At 36.7% G+C, this 21,029-nt stretch overlaps 1 protein-coding gene across 1 annotated transcript in view; it reads left to right on the plus strand.

The window, feature by feature from the left end:
- Positions 1 to 21,029, plus strand: part of Elk (Eag-like K[+] channel) — a 79,976-nt gene that overhangs the window by 55,281 nt on the left and 3,666 nt on the right. The window contains 10 exon segments of the mRNA XM_068289886.1: positions 2,540 to 2,790; positions 3,205 to 3,433; positions 3,714 to 3,877; positions 9,311 to 9,512; positions 10,470 to 10,661; positions 10,755 to 10,873; positions 11,961 to 12,041; positions 17,014 to 17,109; positions 19,123 to 19,276; positions 19,493 to 19,617. Of these exon segments, the coding sequence (XP_068145987.1) occupies positions 2,540 to 2,790; positions 3,205 to 3,433; positions 3,714 to 3,877; positions 9,311 to 9,512; positions 10,470 to 10,661; positions 10,755 to 10,873; positions 11,961 to 12,041; positions 17,014 to 17,109; positions 19,123 to 19,276; positions 19,493 to 19,617 (1,613 nt within the window).

Here is a 21,029-nt window from a genome sequence, read left to right on the forward strand (position 1 = left end):
AAATCAAATTTTAAGTTGTTTAAATTTGTTGCTGTTGGGGGAATATTTGCATATTTGTGTCCCTTTTTTTTGGCTGCCATTTCCTCTTCTTATCTTCTTTCGACCATAATTAGTAGGCTCTGCGAGAAACGTGTCAAACAAGAAGTAGAAAAGTAAAAAATTTAAGCCAAACTTTAAATTAAAAGAAGAATTATGGCGATTATAGCGGTGTACCGTGGTGGTTGGAAAAGACAGCTTTGTGGCTACATTAGTTTTTGTACAGGTTGTTTTTTTTTGGTGACAGATTAAAATGTCATGAAACGGAGTCCTTTTTCATTCGTAAGGAAATTACAGTATGTTAAAGCACGATGATCGTGATGAGATATCATCACATAGAAAGTTGTTTAAAGGTTAGCCAAACTATAGAGTAAACCAGGACAAAGAGGCTACTGAACAATGTCCTGTAACCAAAGTGTTAATTTACAAGCTCGTGAAATTATTATATTATTAACATATTTAAAAGGATATTTTTCTCATTTAATTTAAAGTCCACAACTCCAAAGAAACCATTCATGTTGTTTTTATTTGCATATTTGTGTCCCTTTTTTTGTTGCCACTTCCTTTTTATCTCCTTTTGACCATAATTAGTAGGCTCTGTTGCTAAAAAACGTGTAGAAAAACTCTCGTTGTGTGTTTTGTCGCGCTTCAATTTTGCGTGTGTGTGTGTGTCTTTTTTGTGTGTTTCGCAATTTTTCACAATCAAGCTAATTGTAATTTATAATGGCACGCGGCATCGTTCTCATCGTTTGAGGTAAGGCACAAAAACAAAACAAAAAAAGACACAAAAATAGAATTAAGTTGAATTTAATGAGGTTGCTTTTCGAGGCTTTTGTTTCTTGCCTTGGTGGATTTTCGCTTTTTCGCTTGCAACCTGTGCTCTTCTTATCGCTCTGCTGTTTGCCTCAATGTGAAATATTATGTTTATTTTGTTATTTTGTATTTGCTCATTGTACAATTCGTAGGTATGCAGGCAGGTCAAATATTTGTATATATCCTTGTGCGTGTGTGTGTGTGCTTGTGTAATAAATTATATAGATGTAAACGATTTGTATGGAAACATTTGAGCAATGTGCCACTAGAAATGGACAAGAGCACAACGGAAGAAATAAAATATGTCCCTTTTGTCTGACTAAAGTTGATACAGGGCAGATATTCTATATCGAGAACACCTAGCCACCTAAACATATACATACATTCTCAGATTACACACGCACACTCAGATTAAAGCACAACTCTGGCTCACCAACACTATAACTCACTTTTGTGGACTTTGTGTTTTGCTTTCATATATCCTTGCACAATGAAAACCAAATTGTGATTTCATCTTCGACACCATGGCGTATAGATAGACATATGTATGGCCATCAATCTGTATGTGTAGTATCTGTCTTTTTGGTCTGCTTCTATTATTGCATCCAGGATGAATACATGGAAATCCCAGTAAGCCACATTCAGATAACTATTTCAGGAAACTGTGTAATGAATACTCGACAAGCTTTGAAGGACTTTTCTTATTCGTTTGAAATGTAATGGGGAAGATGAATTATCAGTGTTTCACATACATCTGGTCAGTTTTTGATTACCTGCCGTAGGGTCTAGTCTGTTGTTGGTCCTAGTTCGTATATTGTAAGGAATTGTCCATTAAAGTTTCTAAAAAAAGATTTAATTACTTAATTTACAGTCGAATACTTAAGGGACTCGGTTAATAAAAGGAAATGGATTTTCATTTAATTCAGTCCCTTTTTAGGTGTTAGTCATTTAAAAAATCAAAAGAAATTTCAATGTTGTCAAGGTGAAGGAGTTGTTATGATATAAAATGAAGATTCCTTGGCTAGCTTCATCTCAGCTTTCCAATCAGAAAATATTTATTATTTATTGTAGAGTAATAGACAAGATAAATACTATAATGAAGAGGTTGGGAAATGTAAGGCAACGCATTTTTCCTTTCATGTTTTCATTTTAGTCCTTTAGGCAAAAACTTTTTCATCCTTAAAAAAAAAAAAAATGAATGATTCATTTAAAGATTGAATAGCAATATTTGGTTGTTGCAAGGATATGAAAAAAATTTGGCACACCGAATTTAATCCCTTAAAAGCTTCAAATAAATTTAAAGAAATTTTAAAAAGTTTACTAAATGCAATTAATGTTTAAATAAAAATTAAATACCTTTAATTTTTGACTAATTTAAATTGTAATTCATAATGTATTTTTGTACGATTCTCTCTATATGTATTTATTTTCTTTTCCATTTTTGTGCTCTTTTCTCTTTAATCACCCAACACAAAAAACGAAAAAAAAAAATGCCAAATCATTGTAATTATTCTTTGCCTCAACCCTTACCCCCCCGCTCGTAATCTGTAAACCCCATGAAATCCACAAAACCATTCCATATTCCCTTACCAATTTCGGTGTGTGTCCATTGAAATATTATCAAATATGTTTTTTCCGTTGGTTTCTGTTTTCGTTTTGGTTGCAACTCTGTAAGTTTTTGCCCTTACAGCTGCACTATTGGGCGCGAGATTTCGTGCCGGCTCGAATGCCGGCATGCTGGGCCTAGGCGGACTGCCTGGTCTGGGAGGACCGGCCGCCAATGGCACAGATGGCGATGCCGAGGCTGGGGAGGGTAACAATTTGGATATACCCGCTGGCTGTAACATGGGACGACGCCGTAGCCGAGCGGTGCTGTATCAGTTATCCGGCCACTATAAACCGGAGAAGGGTGGCGTCAAAACCAAATTGAAGCTCGGCAATGTAAGTATCACCAGCTGCAGATGATGTGACTGGAGCATGAGGTAACAGGTAACCTGTTGGTGCCTGCCCCACAGCTAAACAGTCGAACGAACAACAATGCTAACAATGTTGGGGAAAAGGTCACGTTTTTGGGCCTATTCCGTCGACAAACTCAATTAAATTTGGTAAAATTTTGTTTCGGGACTGGTTTTGATTTAAAACCATCTATAGTATATAGCTTTGTTGTTCGCTAAGAAGAGAACAGGAGGGAGAGAGAGATTTTCCATTTCCATTAATTTGATTAAGTTGTGTTCTCCCTGTCTCTCTTTCACCTCTCTCTCTCTCTCTCTCTGGGTTATACTTAATCCCTTAAATTGTAATTGAAATTTACTTTTCATGTTTCGCTCATCGACAACTTGGAATTCATCATAATAGAATTTCATGCATTCAACGGAGGCTCCATTTCCTGAATACAAAACCCAATCGATAAAAAAGTCACGCTTGATTTTGCCCCATTATGGTGTATTCAAAGGCATCTGGGATTGGGTCATACTGGTGGCCACCTTCTACGTGGCATTGATGGTGCCTTACAATGCAGCATTTGCCAAGGCGGATCGTCAAACGATGGTCTCCGATGTCATTGTTGAGGCGCTTTTCATTGTTGGTAAGTACACACGCACACACACACACACAGGAGGATACAACTTGGACTTAAGCAACATTGTCCGTTTTCCTTTTTGTGGCCAGTTCGTTTAGTTTCCTTTTTTATGGACCACCTGTTGTTGTTATTGGTTTCGAAGGGAGAGGGTGGAAGTTGGCCTTAAGCCCAGCATCTTTAGTTGCTGCATTGAATTGAATTTGTATCTCTTATAAACCGTTTATCCTTTGCTTCCTTTCCCACCCTTTCGGTTTGCTCTTTTTCTCACTTTTCCCTTCTTTTGCAGACATTCTCTTGAATTTTCGCACAACCTTTGTCTCGCGCAAAGGTGAGGTTGTCTCCAATTCCAAACAGATTGCCATCAATTATTTTCGTGGCTGGTTTGCCTTGGATTTATTGGCTGCTCTGCCCTTTGATCATCTTTATGCCTCCGATTTGTACGATGGCGAGGTAAGTACATAAACTAGATACATACCCAACGATATAGAACATTATGCGTACCTCTACATACATATATTCAAGCTAGTTGCTGTTGCAACTTTTCAAATTTGCATAGCTCTTCAAATTGCATTATGCATGAGGTAAAGATAGATATACATATGCTATTGGCTCTCCATGTTGAAAATGCGGAAAGTGCAAAAATGAATAAACAGAGCTAAAATTAGATGCTGAATATACGTATACAGGACTAGAGAAAGTAGTGATTTTCTTCAAACGCAATGCAACTAGTTTTACGTCAACTTTTGCTCTGCATCTAATCAATAAAGTTGAGTTAATTTATTCACTGATATTGGTTCATTATTTGGTCTAAGTTCTTGTTGACAAACTTAAAGTTAAGACACAACATAAACTTCTATTTGCAAATCAAAGCTTCAAATTTATTCTGGTCTAAAGTAAAAGCTTTAACAATATCAACACACAAGATTGTCAAGTGAAGAAGCAGTTTATTAAGTTTGCCATAATAATGCATTTATATTTAGACAAAATATTTGAGTTTGGGCTAACTAACCAAATAAGTTTGAGAGGAAATACTTTGGTTAACGTTGATTTGATTTAAGTCTTGGACTTTAAGTTCACAATAGTTTTTTCAGTTTTAAAATTGTCATGGATTATATAAGGCGTCTTTTTTAATCAAACACAGTTTATATTTATTAGCTTTTGCTTTACGCTTAAAGATAATATACAGTTTTAAACACTTTCCGATTCTCTACAAGTAAAATTAAAATGAGAAGTTTTGGATTGGATATAGCACATTCTAAATTAATCAAAATTCTTTGCTTAAATGTAGAATCTTCTTTTAAATTTTCAGCTTGATTCAACACATTAAAAAAGTCTTCATTAGCGAATTGATTTGGATCAATAAATTTAAACTATAACCAGTATTTTGGCACCATAAATTTTTGTATTTCTTTTTCTCCAAAGTGCATATTGCACTTTGGTCGTAAATATTAATTAAATTCGAGGGGGAAATCCATTTACGGATATATTTTTACTTCACCTGCAAATGGCATATACACTTGATGGAAATTCACATAAACTTTTCGAAATACTATGATGAAACTTGCTTAACTTTAATTGAAGTGGAGCCAAAGTTTTTACCGTTTAGTGATTCATTTCACTATATTTGATTAAATAATGTCCAAATCTGGGAAATTTGCCTCATTATGCTTGCTCACTTCTCGACTGTCTCTCTTTGATTGCTGTCAAAAAGACGATGGAAAAAATCTCTTGAGCAAACTTTTTTGCCTACCCACAAAATTTCCATCTCATGCTCTATAGGGGCATTAATCATTTAAGCAGAAGGCAGAAAAAGAATATATACATACATATATACGTTTAAACGTAAAACTCAAGCAAATTTCAAGTGGTAAATAGCATTAAAAGATTTGCATAAAACCCGAAACAGTTTTGTGCCAGCATGCATAATGTAGATATTTGACGATGACAGCATTTTGCTCTAAGTTGACTTGTGTACATACATACATATATACGAATTTAAATATAAACCGATTTAAATGCATACTCAGAGCGCAGCGGCAGCAGCATCAATTCAGTTAAACAACTTTATTTGCCTGGCAGATACAAGTGGACACCGGCACTTGACCATTTTTCTGTAGCGTACTTAAAGCTCATTAAGCGGATTACATTGGGATGTCTCCTATCTCGCCCTTTTCGCTCTGTTATAACAGTTCTGGGTATAATTATAAGCATAAGTGGTAAGTGGTGTGGGTGAGACAAGGTTGTGACCCAAATGTGCAGCAAATAAATTTCTCTTTTATTCTTCTTTCGCTGTTAGTCCCCAAAAAGTAGACTATGAAATAAGTGCAAGAGGAAATGCGTTGCATTTGGTTGATTATTTAAAGCTTAAATCACAATTACTACGATACTGACAAACAGACCGACCGTCCAAGTAACTGTCATCACAACAGAAAGTGACTAAAGTAAGAGCCCCAGACATGGCGAGAGTGAAACGACAGAGAACAGCACAGAGAGCGAAGCAGACCCAGCCTTGACAAACAATGACCAAGCATCACTTGAAGCAATATGCCGTAGCAGCTTACCGCTTTTTGCTTTTCTCTCTGGACTCTTGCCTTTCTCTGTCTTTTTTTTTTTTTTGTCTCCAGTACTGCTGCTGGTGCCTCTAACGACTGCTGTTTCTGCTATTCTTCCTGTATATTTCTTCCGTTTGCCCCAGCTCATTCGCACTCGAAAGTGGTCAGGCGAAGTAGGAAACGCTGTCGCTGCTTTTATTGACATTTCAAGGACATGGTTCTGTTGAAGAACCTAGAACATAATCCAACTCAACTCACTTTTAAATGCAATCGGAAAGATTCTGTAAAATGCATTCATTGTATAAGTATTTTTTCAATAAATACTCTTTCGTCATATATTTTTCTTGTGTGCGGTTTCCACTTCGAAAATCGTTGTTGCTGCTTCGTTGCTCATCAGAAACAATTTCTATACCCTTTATCCGGTAAGGATATTTGCCATTCATTGTATCAAATGTTTTGCTGACTGATTTCAGAAGAGTCGTAGGAAGTCTATTTTACAAATTGTATTAAATTTTGATAAATTACAAATAACTTAAAGTTCCCTAGTAAAGAGAATCAGCAATTCGTTATTTAAAAGATTATTTGCCTTTGGAAAAGTTAAGTAAAAACTTTGTCTGTCTGCTTGGTTTATAAATCTTGGCGTGTGTTAAGCTGCTATTTTTTCACCAGATTTTCAATAAAACTTTAATGTGTTCTAATTGCCAAAATTGTTGTGGATGTGTGGGAAAGAGCGTTAAAATGTGCGTGTATGTGTGTGACAGAAAGAGATGGAGATAAAGATAGAAAGTACACCAAAGAGAAAGATGCTTACAAAGTTATAAAGTAGCCAAAAGTCATTTATGTGTAGAAACTTTCTCATAATTTTTATACTTGAAAAATGTGTTTCTTTTTTGTTGTATTCCCATTTCCTTGGTTTAAGCTTGGTTTGCCTTTTTCAAGCTAATGCACTTGAAACTTTGACTTTTTGCATATTTAGTTTATTTCAAAGTTTTAATTATCTTTGAGAGTTCTGCCCCAGTCCTGAAATGAGACACAACCTAAAAAGAAGAACGAATTTAACGAAAGAAATGGCAGTCTGTCGACCAACAGGAAAAGAAAGTTGCCATGGCAGTCAAGTTCTAAAAAGAAGTCCATGAGGCGTCAATCTGCTCCTGCTACGCGACACAGTAAATAAAGTAAGCGAAACTTTTGCCAGACTGAGCAACACAAAAAGATTGTACGGGGAAAAATGCCGCGATGACAAAGAGTTTGCGGAGGCGTGCTAAAGTGAAAGAGTGTGCAACTAACAAAAAGAAAAAACGTGAAAGCGCTGCACAAATTGCAACATGAATGACAAATCTGTTGAAAATGATGTTCCCTTGAGGTTACTTAACACAGATACAAGATGCGTGCTTTGTGCTCCAAACAGTAATTCAGTAAATGGAAATCGGACCTGAAATTATTATAAATTTTAAATATAAACAGACTTAAATGTTCAAGCATCATTAAATTAATAGTTCTTTCTTTGGTATGCTTGTACTTGTAGAGCTTATGGCTAAGATATGAGAAGTAAACTTAGGCCCAAGTTAGAGTAATGAAACATAAGAGACAAGTGTGTTAAGCCATAGAGGACACAGTATTTGCATAAGGATTACATATGTATGTACTCCTGCTACAGATGTATTCCCCGATGAAACAATGCTAAAAGATAGTTCCGCCGGGGATAATAGAAGTTACTAACTTTTGAAATCATTGAAAAGATGTTGACAGACATACATACATAAGTAAGAACTAGAAAATTGAGAAAACTGCTGACTTAACTCAAGGGGCACATCAATCAATATAGAGAACTTTCTCCAGACACGACACTAGAAAGCAATTCTCACTGTGCGAGTTGCTGCAGATACTCACAGGAGAGCAGCTGTTGAATTGGAAATGATGGCAGTCAAAAGCAAACACTTTCCTTCCCACACCTGTCACATATTTATGCATCCGCATGGGCTGACAATCGTACTAGTCTTTTAATCAGAATTTTAATAGAGAGTAAAAGTTGTGCCACGTTCAAACGACTTTGGGAGACACATGGACTTGGTAGATAACACGTGTATCCGGTTTCCATTTCCTAAGTCTGTGCAGGATTATCGCTTTTAGATAAAGTCAGTCAAAAGTTAAGCAATTGTCTTCGTTACTTGCTTCTATTTAAGTTGAATTCTCTTTGGTTTGATTAAATGCATTTAATTTCGCTTCATTTTGCTGCTGTCTTGGGGCCAGACTGGAATCTGTTCTGATTCAATGTCTACCATTTGCTTTTGCATTCTACATTTGTTGCTTTCTATTTCCCTCTTTCTTGCCATGTCGCTCTTTAAGCTGCGTTTGACAACCTTGCTGCTGTTGCTGGTGGTGTTCCGTTTATTGAATCTGCTGCAAGGTTGTTGCAGGATAGCAAAATATGCTTAGACCGCATAATTCTAACCATTACTTAGAATCCATTTGTGAAATGGCGCCTTGTCAGCTAACTGCATGGAAATGGCTTTGCCAGTCTAGCCTGGCCTGTTGGTCTCTATATAACTTTTTTAATCATAAGAAATATAATAAAAATAATATAAAAAATTTTCACTGAGCTGGTTAAGCTTAAATGAGGCAGCATTAACCTTCAATTGACTATACCAGGAGTAAGCGACAGAGACACACAGAGAGAGAGAGAGAGAGAGAGAAAGAGGGAAAGAGTAATAGAGGCCGAGGCCTTTGGTCTTCCTTTTTAGCTTGGTGATAAGCTTGTTTATGTTGCTGATGATGATGACCTTTTTTCGCTTTGGGTTTAGGTTGATGCTTTTTTTTTTACTCAGTTGCTGGCTATTTGGTTGATTTTTATTTAACAAACCCTTTTTGTTGTTGGGCGTGAACGGAAGTTGTAATTTTTAGTAACCTAACTTATATTTAGAGCAGGGAAATTGCTAATAAATAAGGGAAATGTATCAAGATTGCTTGTGCTCTAAAAAGTAGGCAACAAAAACCCACGCATCACACATATACACACACACATATGCATTACTGTTTACACATACATATACATACAAAGTTTTCTGGTTGGTTGAAGTACGTTACAGGCAATTGCCATTAGGCAAACATTAAAGCCGAACAAAAAACTTGGACAACAAGTTGAACAAAAAATTGTTTATAAGCTTACGCGAAATGGGCGTGACCATCAATCTCCCGCACACCAAAAAAGAAACAAAAGGAACTTTGTACAGGTTTTGTTTTTGTTTTGCAGATTTTGAACATGATATCCTGTGACGAACTATACTATATGTAGATACATGCATGCATATTTGTCTCTTCCTCCTTCTAACAGGAATCCCACATTCATCTTGTCAAATTGACGCGTTTGTTACGCCTGGCGAGGCTATTGCAAAAAATTGATCGATATTCCCAGCACACGGCCATGATACTGACTCTTCTGATGTTCTCATTCACATTGGCCGCTCATTGGTTGGCTTGCATATGGTATGTGATAGCGGTTAAGGAGTATGAATGGTTCCCGGAGAGCAACATTGGTGAGTTGTTTTACAAACTAACTAACACACTAACTAACTAACCAACCAACCAACCAACTAACGCAAAAGCGAAACCAAAAACCAAGGCAAAAGCCCAAGGTCATACGTTAGTCACAGCAGTTACGCAGTATGTGTTGGTTAGTGTAATTTGGTTAACTGGCTGCTTGTTGCCTTTAAATGAATTTGTTCTCCTGTCAAGACCTTCAAACACGGGCATTTTGTTCCATGTATTTACCCTTAAATATACATTTTGTTTAAATACTTTAGAAAAAGTTGAAGAAATAAAATCATATCAACATATGTTGTAATTTTAAAAGACGCGTTTGAAGCAAAAGTTTTTATTACACATTTTGTTTTGCCATACAATTCCCTACATCTACCTACAACAAGAATGTGTAAAACGGTCTAATGAACTGACAACTGTTGTTGTTCAGAAAAAACAAAAAGAGAGAGAAAAGAAATCCATACACAAGGAAAAGGCAACAAATTGCCAGTTAACTTTTCACATTGAGCCAAGCGTGTGGATGATAGGCAAAAAGTTGGCCAACTGCCTACAATCTTTGACGTTTCCGGCTTGACTTTCAGTTTCGTTCAGTTCAGTTCAGTTCAGTTAAGTATCAGGCTAAAGCAGTTTGCCAGATTTTTTGGCACGCTCTACGACAGCTTAGTGAGTGACTGACAGCAGTTGGAGGCAGACAGACGAAGTTTGCACAAGTCATTGTCAATTTAATAAGACCAATTTGCTGGTCTGAATTACAATTAATGTAGAATATGACAGACACACATACATACACACACGCCAACACACCGACACACAGGAACACGCACATGCTTATGCGTTAGATAGACAGATGTAAGTCGGAGTTTTCCACATACTAAAACAAGTTTCTTTTTCTTTCTTTTGGTCTTGGCCTCAATCTTCATACTCATCGCATCGCGCATATTAAATTCCTCAAGTATTGTTCACAGGTTGGCTACAATTGCTTGCCGAACGTAAAAATGCCTCCGTTGCCATACTGACAACGGCCGAGACATATTCCACAGCCTTGTATTTCACATTTACCAGTTTGACATCGGTCGGTTTTGGCAATGTATCGGCAAATACCACGGCCGAAAAGGTTTTCACCATTATCATGATGCTGATTGGCGGTGGGTAAACCAAAGAAAAAACGAACAACAAGTGTACAAAGGAAATGTATATGTATATAATCAATAAGTTTACGTTTGAAAATGTACTTTCAGCCCTAATGCATGCCGTGGTGTTTGGTAACGTGACTGCCATTATTCAGCGAATGTATTCACGTCGCTCGCTCTATGAGAGCAAGTGGCGGGATCTTAAGGATTTTGTGGCCTTGCACAATGTGAGTATTAAATTGAAGTTCAATGGCACGAAAATGAAATGAAGTTAATTAATTTACCTAAAGAACGACAGAATAAATGTTGCCAATTAAAAAACTAACAACTGAACTAGTATTTCTACTAAAATTACCTTCATTAAGGTATGTGCCCCCAAAAGTAGGCAATTAACATAAAACTTGTTCAGTTTTTGCAGAAAAGTTGCAAGGAATACTTGTTTATTATAGCAACCATAAAAACATCCATACTGCAATAAAAATGAATATGTATGCTCCCAAAAATAGGCAATGGGAATTAATGAAACCATTTCTTGATGTGTTCGAACAAGGTTTATGGCCAAGTGAGGCTATGGAAATCAAAGAAATTGCAAATTATTGGCCATCATGAAATTTAAATCTGTCATTATATTCGTAGCTTAACAATTTATTGATTCATAACCTACCCTATGATTTCAATTTTATTTTCACTTTGGTTTAAAAAAAGAGGGTTAGAGGGTTAGGAAATTCATTTTTCATACTCGTGCTTGCTTTTTATGGATGCGGTTCGAGTGGTATGAGAGTTCAATTGGTTCATTGAGTTTTATTGGAAATGCAGAGCACACAGTTTTGCCATATGCCACGCAACATTAGACACAAGGGGTAAGCACAGCACAAGGACGTCACCTAGCGATTGTGTATGCGGTTGCCCTTCGTATATACATACATACATATACTATAAACCCCAATTCAAACCATCCCATTTGCCACTGGAGATCTCGTGTATACTATATGTATTTCCGTGACTTGAGCTGTTGCAACCTGTTGATGATAGCACAAACTTTCACGTCGCTCCATTAGGCGGCTTCTGTACCGAGGATGTGTAGGAGGAAGCGTTGCATAATTAAGCGCATTTGTGTTGCTTGCTTTCATCTGCGGAATGCATGCAAATGAAGTGAAAACTATCAGAAGAGACAGACACGTGAAGAAATCGCTAGATACGGAGAATAAAAATATATAGAGAGAGAGATGTAAACTCATTAAGTGGCATTGTAATACGAACTGCATTAGAACTTGATTAAAATTTCTATTTATATTATAAAATTCTTATTTGCAGATGCCCAAGGAGTTAAAGCAACGCATAGAGGATTATTTTCAAACATCTTGGTCCCTCAGTCATGGCATCGACATATATGAGGTAAGTAGATTTGTCATTTTCTTTCACTGATACTCCAACTCAATCTCAATCGTTCAATGTGCAAAAAGTTGTCCACACAGCAGCATAAAAAACAACGAAAATCTTGGCCCTCTCAATCTTCATCGGTAAAAGTTGTGCCATGACATTTGCCATTGGCATTTCAGATATGTCTGTTGCCTTTAATTAAGCAAAATGCCTAGAAGTCCTACGATATCTTTATAGATATACATATACATACATACACTCACATATATACATATAAGTATATGGACTGGTTTTTCGTTCTGTCATGGCTTATTGATTGCCATTCAGTTGGAATGGTACAGTCTTTGATTGGTTATCCTTGTCAGAATTCAGCCATCATTGACTTGCAGGTGCTTGACTCTGTCTTTTACTCTTCTGTTTCTTCTCTCTCTCTCTTTCTCTCGCTCAAAGCCTCAGCCCATTTAAAAGTTAAAATTAAATGTTTTATTGAATTGTTCCCATACTATTGTGTGTGTGTGTGTGTGTATGTGTGGCTGTGTGTTGGCGAAAATGGAATGAGCCCGTTTAAATGAATATTTTAATTGAAAAGGCAAAAGAATAATTGCTTGATTATCCTTTGTAAATATACCAACTGGCAAACGAATTGACTTAATACACAGTAGTAAATCAAAATTAAAATTCTTTATTCGGCTTTGAGACGAATGTGTTGGTAAAATAAATTTAATTAATACTTTTGATCTTTAAATTGAATCGGCTAAGAGTTTCAGTTTAACATAAGCATAACCTGAAGTATTTTCAAAGTAATTGTATACAAATATTCGTTGGTTCTTTGGGCTTAACAGGAAAGGATCCTTATTTTGGTTTGACAACAACGGACATTGTCATGTTTCCGTTGTCGACTACTTTTCAATGAGGTTACGTCAGTTCAAAGTGATGTTCCTTTGTGAAATGTCAATCACCTGTCTGCATCGATTATTGATTTTAAAGCTTTCAAGGTTCCAAATTTAATTATAATCAATACTTGTCTTTATTTTGTCTATTATAGTCTTTAATGTGAGAATTTGAATACTGACTGGCTAACTGAATCTTTTCAATGGTGGTTAGGTAAATTAATCGCTTAAACTTAAGTTTAAGGAAATAAAGTCATTTATAGGAATAAGAAAAAAGTTTTTTTAAAAGAGGATAATCTCCTTTTTTTTTTTGTTTTTCTCGTCAAATGCAAAAAGTTTAGCACTTGTTTTCGAAATGCCACTAAAATATTGAACTGAATACTTTTGAACAAGAACTCATGGGGCATGCCGAAAATGCATATCAATTGTAATTTACTTATTTTATTTTTATTCTTTTCAATTTCCATCTAACTTTGCAAACAACTTAATTAACAACAGACAAACCGTAAATTGACCAATTTCGATTGAGCAAATAAAATGTTCAATATGCCAATTATTATACATAGCTCAATTTATATGTATTGTGGATACATATTTATATTCGTGGCAGAGAAATTTTAATTTACAAATTCCCTCATCATAGCTTTGACTGGAAATGTAAATGTAAATAGGTTCAAATAGTTGAATAGTTGGGCAAATGAGCTGTCAGCAAATTTTATGTTTGCTCTGTTGGCTTTTAAGTAAAATTTATGTGGACAGGAAAAATTTAACTACCGACCATTGCAAATACATAAACCAAAAAACGAAAATGAGCAGGGCAAGAGGATGGCAGATGGCTGGTGGGAATGGAAAAGAGTGGGGAGAGGAAAAAAATGTGAAACAGTAAAAACTAAACCCGAAAACCCATTTTGGAAAATATGTTGAAAGTTTGCCCGTTGGGTTTGTTAGCCTTCCATTTGCTTGTTTGTATGCTGGTTTGTTTATTTGCTTATTTAATGACATAGTTTTTTGGTTTCGGCCCAAAGGGCAAGAATTATTATTTGTGTGTGTGTTTGTATATGTATGTGTGGACCAGAAAATGCAAAGAAGTGTAAAATATTTTACATTAATTGCATTGAAGGCGACACAAAAGTTTCTCTTCGAAAAGAAAGAGCGAGGGTTGCAAATAGTTTGAAAGAAAAACGTGAAAGTAAAAGGGAAAGGGAGAGGGAAAATTTAGATATACAAAAGCAAGGGCCTTTAAACAAAAAAACGTTCAAGACTTGTGTCGTGTTGAGTCCTACATAGGTTGTAAAAGGAAGTCTGGTCAGGGTTAAAAGGACGAGTAGGCTTTTCATCGTAGTCAAAAATCTCGAAGGAATTTGATACAATAAATTGTGTAAACTTGTGAAAAAATTGATGTTACCAATCGAAAGTTATCACTACACTGAAAGAAAAGCAAGTGGAGAAGATGTACACTTATGTTAGGGTCAAGCGAAATGAATAGGGAACAGTGCACTTGACAGGTTGCTTGATCCGTGTACAATTTAATGCATTTGTTTTGGCAGGCCAAAGGAAAATGCTCTGTCTTACCCTCTCATCCCTCTCTTCTACCATATGATGCTGCATGTCTGGATGGCTGGAAAATTACGCGTGCCATACCAACATTGAGGCGCTGACATTTTGCCAGTTAATTTTCCCTGAGCAATAAATTAACAATTTAATTTACTGCCACCCACTTCCCAAACTGCCCCATTTTGTATGCTATACATTTGGCACAACTTTTGGCTTCGGCATGTTTCGAGCGTGTGTGCACGGATGAATGAGTGTGCGTGTGTGTCTGTGTGTGTGTATAGGCCTGTTCGTGTCTATATTTCATGTTTTTAATGTAATTAAATTAAAATTTGATTTAAAACATTTTCAACGCATTTACATTGCCATAAATTTCCAACAATATAAAACATGTTTTCACCCTAAGGCATATTACCTACCACCCCCCCTCCGCAACACACAACCATTGGCCTATCGCTAACTCTCTTGTTATATTCGTATGCATATGTAAGTAGGAAATCTGTTTTAGACATTATTTTTGGGCAATTTAATTGCAGAGATTATGTTGCTAATTTGGCAGTTAAGCTGCTTGACTTACATATGTACACGTTACCATATGCGAGTGTGTGTGTGTGTGCATAAATCTCATATGTATTTCGTGATAAATGAATGGGGAAACGTTTGGCAACTGACAGGAAGTAACACACAACATCCACACCATCAGGAACGAGACGAAGCAACAACTGTCAGTCAAGTGCTTAGCGATGCCAACATCAAAAGGAGCCTGAGGGCCAAGCCAAACAAATGCCGCTAATTAATTTGCCAAAACCAAATTTGGCAAACTCGTGTAAATTTGCACTGCACATGAAATCATGATTTGCCACAAATGCATCCGAGTGAGAAGAGAAGGCTCTTATATTTTTTTTTTTTTTTTTAATTGCCACTATTATCGTTGTAAAAGTCAACTTTGAAAAGTTTTCATTAGCCATTTTTGTGCTGTTAATGGAAATTAGCAAACCGTTTCTGCTCTTGGCCATCTTTCTGACTGATGGTTGCCGGGCTGCCTCATTGTTGAACCATTTTATGCGAAAAGTTCCAACAACATAAAGTTTCCTCCATATGCCCGCGCTTTTGCGGCAGTTTGGTGAGCGACTGTTGCAGCACAGAGCTCTAACACCTATCTACCTTTCAACAGTCCAGCATCAACACAAAATGTTAAAGAGGCACCAGGAAAAGTTACTCCTTTTCCTCTTCTTGCTTCAATTAATAGTTTCCGACTTAAATATGTTTACTTGATTGTTGTTGCTTGGCTTGCAGAAGGACTTATCAATTCGCTGTAAGTCCTGAAGAGCAAAAACTGGAAAATTAAGCATTCATGGAAAGCTGCAAGAGGTCGAGGTCAATAATTGGGAAAAAGTGGAAACTTTATGAGAATATTTTAAAGATTTTTATTTAGATTTTCATTTCAATAGATGAGTATCAAGTTTTGCCTGCTGCAAATTAAATTCAATTAAATTGTGCAAAGTGAAAGATATTTTGCTGCTCACTTGGCAATTTATAAGAGAATTTAAATTATTTCGACTGTTCAATTTTAACTTGTTGATTGATTAATGGTCAATTTAATTGAAAAGGTATTTTCCACTTACTCTCTTTACTCATTCTTTTAAATAAATGGTGAATCCAACAAATATACATATGTATAAATGGATGTGTGTATCCCGATAGCCCATCTATTAAACAAGTCACAAACTAAACTAAATCAAAGCCATTAAAGATTATATAAAATCAATATGTGAAAAGAATTGCATTTGAAATTGTTTGCTCTATCTGCTATAAAGTCATATTCCCCGATCTAAGCGAAGTTATCTTGTTTATTTGCCATCGGCCGATAACATTTCAATTGAATGTTTGCAAACCAATTATGTCAGAGATAAATGCTCTCAAGCGTGTCAATGAATAATTTTCTTTCACACACACACACACACCCACACAAATATACACACACACACATGATGATCTAACAACAAATATAGAAACAAAAACAAAAGCAAATAATCAAAAAAAAGGTAAACAAACGGAAGAACAAAACAGACCAAAACCAAACAAACAAAATGCAAATTCCTTTCAATTTTCATATTAATCTTTCTGATACGAGAACAGGAGAAAAAACGGAACCAGCAAGAACAATTTTTATTCGAAATTTCATCCCTTGACAAAGTGAAAAAACCCCAAGGAGAAGGCACACATACACACAAAACATATATCCTTTCACTTATTTTTACATATTGCGAATGAATAACAAGAATGGCAAGACGAAAAAAATGTGCACTAACATTTCCCAGAGAGATGTCAAACATTTCCCAAACAATTTCGTGCAATTCAATTTTCACTTGTCTTCCTCTGCGAGTATGAGTGTGCGGTATTTGTGTGGGTAAGTGGGTGTGTGTGTGTTTCTCATAGCTTTAAGGCACATTTACTCCGTCGTGTGTGACAAGCGTGTTTATGTTTGCTGCTTATTCATTCTACTGTTACTATACACTTTCACATTTTCTTCTTTTTTTTTCCAGACGCTACGCGAATTTCCCGAGGAACTCCGTGGCGATGTCTCCATGCATCTACATCGTGAAATATTACAGCTGCCGATATTCGAGGCGGCCTCACAGGTGGGTGAATGAATATGGATCGGTGAAAAGGTGTTTTTCTGGGTCTGAGTTGGGCCGAGGGCGAGGTTGGGGGGAGGACATCCTCTGAATGGATGTGCTTTTCATGTTTGTTCTTGGAACTGTGGGGGGGCTGGATGGAGGGACACATTGACGATTTCGCTTTAAAAGTGATTCCCTTCAGACAAATGGACCGAAATGGCAGGCGATGGCAAAATAATCAGCAACAGGCAACTTGGATGGTTGCATGTGGCACGCGGCAAAAGGAGGCATCCAACAGCCAGCCATCCATCCAGCCAGCCAGTCAGCCAGGCAAACATCAGGCAAAAAGTCAAGTTTGGGTGAATTTGGTTCTTTGTGTTGGTCGCCCCCTTGGAGTTGCTAGTATATGGTCACAGGTAAACTTTCTGACACATCGAAATTTATGCGTGACTGTGTCAGTGTGTGTGCGCCTCTGAAGCATGAAAAAGGTTTTAGGCATTGGACGGGACAACAAACTTGTAAGCAAAAATGTCTGCCCCTCTGCAAGTAGTTCTTTGGCTGCTTATCGTAGATGCCAATGTCAGTACCCTTGTCATTTGGCTTTGCCCAAAACTAAGCCGCACATACATAGATAGCTATGTCTATGTGTGTGCGTGTGTGTGTGTTTGCACTTGCTGCTGATGGGCAAACATTTATAGCCAAAAGGTGCTAAAAGCGAAACGATGCGTACTTGCCCAACCTTAGAGTAATTGATTTTTCACTTCGACTAGAAACCTACAAAAAATTAAGACAAAATATCAGCATAGACAATAGCAGAAGTGGAAGAATTTCTCTGGTGACCATAGCGAAATATCTAAATCGAAAATATCTATACTAAATACAAAGATAGAAGTGAAGAAGAGTTTCAATATCTCGCAATACTTGAAGCTGCCTTGCTCAAGACTAGTCATATTAATAGTCAACTGTACTCCTTCTATTCCGTTAACATACATTATTTTCTATTCCTTTGACTTTGTATTGGAATGTAATTGAAGCAAATCGGTTCATTTTTACATCAGCATGGGTTATTCGAGGACAGGTCTGTATGGAGAGGACTGAATTCCGCTTAAAAGATTGTCTCGTGAGGATTCAACTTTAATAAGTATCTTGCGACTCTACCAACTGACTATCATTCGTGATGAGATGTGCTATCCTCTGCGAGGATAGTTGTCATTTCGCAGGTCTGCTGCCAATCGGTTGGGCTGATTGGTGGCGAACTCCGAATACATTTTAAACCAATATAGTATTCGACAATTATATGAAAAGATGGAGATCGCTTCTTACCTTAATCCTCTAAAAAGGAACACCTAACCCATCTAATCAAAACAACTTACAAAAACAAATTGTGTTACCTTTTCTTTATCGTTAGGGAATGTTTTTGGAAAAACGATTCGAGTCCAAGCTCATATATTTCATATTGATATTCCAAATTGATTAATGTTAATGGTAGAAAGTCTACTGTAAATTATGTTCTTAATGGTCTTTAAACTGAGCTCTTCGTGGAAAGTTAAGCACTTGGTGACTGCAACAAATCAACGAAGGCACAAAATGTAATTCAAGTAAAATAGCTAAACGAAACGACAAATACGCAATGCAAACAATAATAAAGCTTATATATGTATGTTCATAGAGGCGTATATATGTATGTACGTTCATTTAGAGAAGGCAAACAAAGGCAAACAAAAACCACTCAACAGTTATAAGCGCGCTTTAAGCCAGTTTTCGTGGCCAATACCATGGCTTTCGCTCTTTCCAGCGAAGCAGATGGACACCAAAAGACCGACATCGAGACTGAGACCCAGACCGAGACCAAGGACATTCAATGGTAGCTGAACAGGACCACGACCAGCAGCAGATGTCGCTTTTTGTTTTTTTTTTTTTTTTTTTTATTGCTGACCCAAACTAACTAGCAACCAGGCACATTGGATTTATTCGTATTCCTATTCACATTCGCATTTATATTTGTGTTTGTATTTGCGTTTGTATTCGTTGCAGGGGTGTTTGAAACTGTTGTCACTGCACATAAAAACGAATTTCTGTGCACCCGGTGAATATTTAATACACAAAGGCGACGCACTTAACTATATCTACTATCTGTGCAACGGCTCCATGGAGGTGATCAAGGATGATATGGTTGTTGCCATTTTGGGTAAGTTAAATATCAAAATTTAATGCTGCGAGTCTATTGAACCTGTCCCACTGGCCCTCCCCATTGAAGAAATGCGTTCATTCGCTTTTTGCTTTGCGCCGCGCTTAGTTATTTATTCAGGCCAAAGCCTAGACAAATGGCAGCTATTTTTATGCTTATTGATTCTTTTGTGTTGTACGACGACCTTTTGTTGTTCCCTCTACCACTCTATTCCAGGTAAGGGTGATCTGGTTGGCTCCGACATCAATGTGCATCTGGTGGCCACCAGCAACGGCCAGATGACAGCCACCACCAATAGTGCCGGTCAGGATGTAGTAGTTCGAAGTAGCAGCGACATCAAGGTAGGTCTCCCACCTAAGCCAAAGTAAATGACCCTCTTAGTATTCAAATGCTGATGCTCTCGTTAGTTTTATTTTCATTTTTTTTTTTACCCATACTTTAATTACACATATACATGTCTATATGTATGTACATGTTGTTTTTCATTAAACTTTAAGTTGAGACTGTGACTCGTTAAACTTTATGGCCGAGGCCAAACGACGGGAAGAGGCATTCCCAAGAATTTTCTTTGTTTCATATACCCTGTAGAAGACTAAGAAGAGATCAACTGTAATCTATGGGTATATCTCGAGTCATGATTATTAAGTAAAATCAAGCAAATCGGTATCAACTTGGTAAACTTATAAACTCTTAAAGAGCACAGGGTATCTCTTACTCTTCGCTACAATCTTAATGTTTTTTACTTTCAACTTGACTGCACAACATTTAAAATTTGTATTTTTTTTTGTAAATATTTTTGCTTTTCTAAGACAAACAAAGGCAATGAGGCTTAAGTATCAGTTGTGTGCTTGTGTATGTATGTGTGAGTTTGTTTGGGTATTGGTGTGCGTGTCTATATCTTTACTAATTATGGCAATAATGTTGCAGCGGTTAGGTCAGGTTACTTCAGCTTCACGCCTAATTAATTGCCATCAAATTGCGCGGAGAGGCATGGACCAAAAAGAAGATTTAAAATAACCACAAAAATTTGTGGAATTTCATTGTCGCTTAATTAGTTCGAGCAGTTTAATTTATGCCAAAATTCTTCGCTCCCTCGCTTTCTCTCTCTCTCTCTACCTCTCTGTCTATTATTTTCTTGGTTCTTTGTACCTGTTTCTTTTCTTCTTTTACTTCTTTGTTGCTTAGTTTGGTTTCTGTTTTCTTTATATTTTTTCAGTCTCTGCTTGTTTTGCTTGCTTATTTATTTGCTTACTTTTACCTTTACTTTTACTTGTACTTTCACTTTAATGTTGTGTTTATTTGCATGTCTGCAGCTCAGACATAATGTAAGTGTGTGCGCGTTTCGTGTGTGTGTGTGTGTGTGTGTGTTTGTAAGGGTGTTGTTGTTTTTGAATGTGTTTTCACAGCAGCGCCACTTCATGTTAACAAGTAGAAGGCAACAACAACGGGGCGTATGAGTGATACTTAAGCCAAAGAGTGTGTTTGCATGGGTGTGCGTGTGTGTGTAATATGTAAGATATGTATGTGTTTGTGTGTATTTAAACGCCAAGATGTCGTTCTTGAGCTTAAACAGAAAATGACGACAAGGCGTCAAGATTAAAAAGACGAAACGAATACTAAGTCGCTTTTTAAATCGACAAGAATTTACCCTAGAACTAGTTCATATTTTGTGTTGAAAACATATTTTTAATTTCAAAAGCAAGCTTTTTCATAGGATTAACGTAAAAACTAGTTGAGAATCATAGTTTCCAAG

Source organism: Drosophila tropicalis, unplaced genomic scaffold (genome assembly GCF_018151085.1).
Source record: "Drosophila tropicalis isolate 14030-0801.00 unplaced genomic scaffold, ASM1815108v1 contig_593, whole genome shotgun sequence".
NCBI classification, from domain to species: Eukaryota; Metazoa; Arthropoda; class Insecta; order Diptera; family Drosophilidae; genus Drosophila; species Drosophila tropicalis.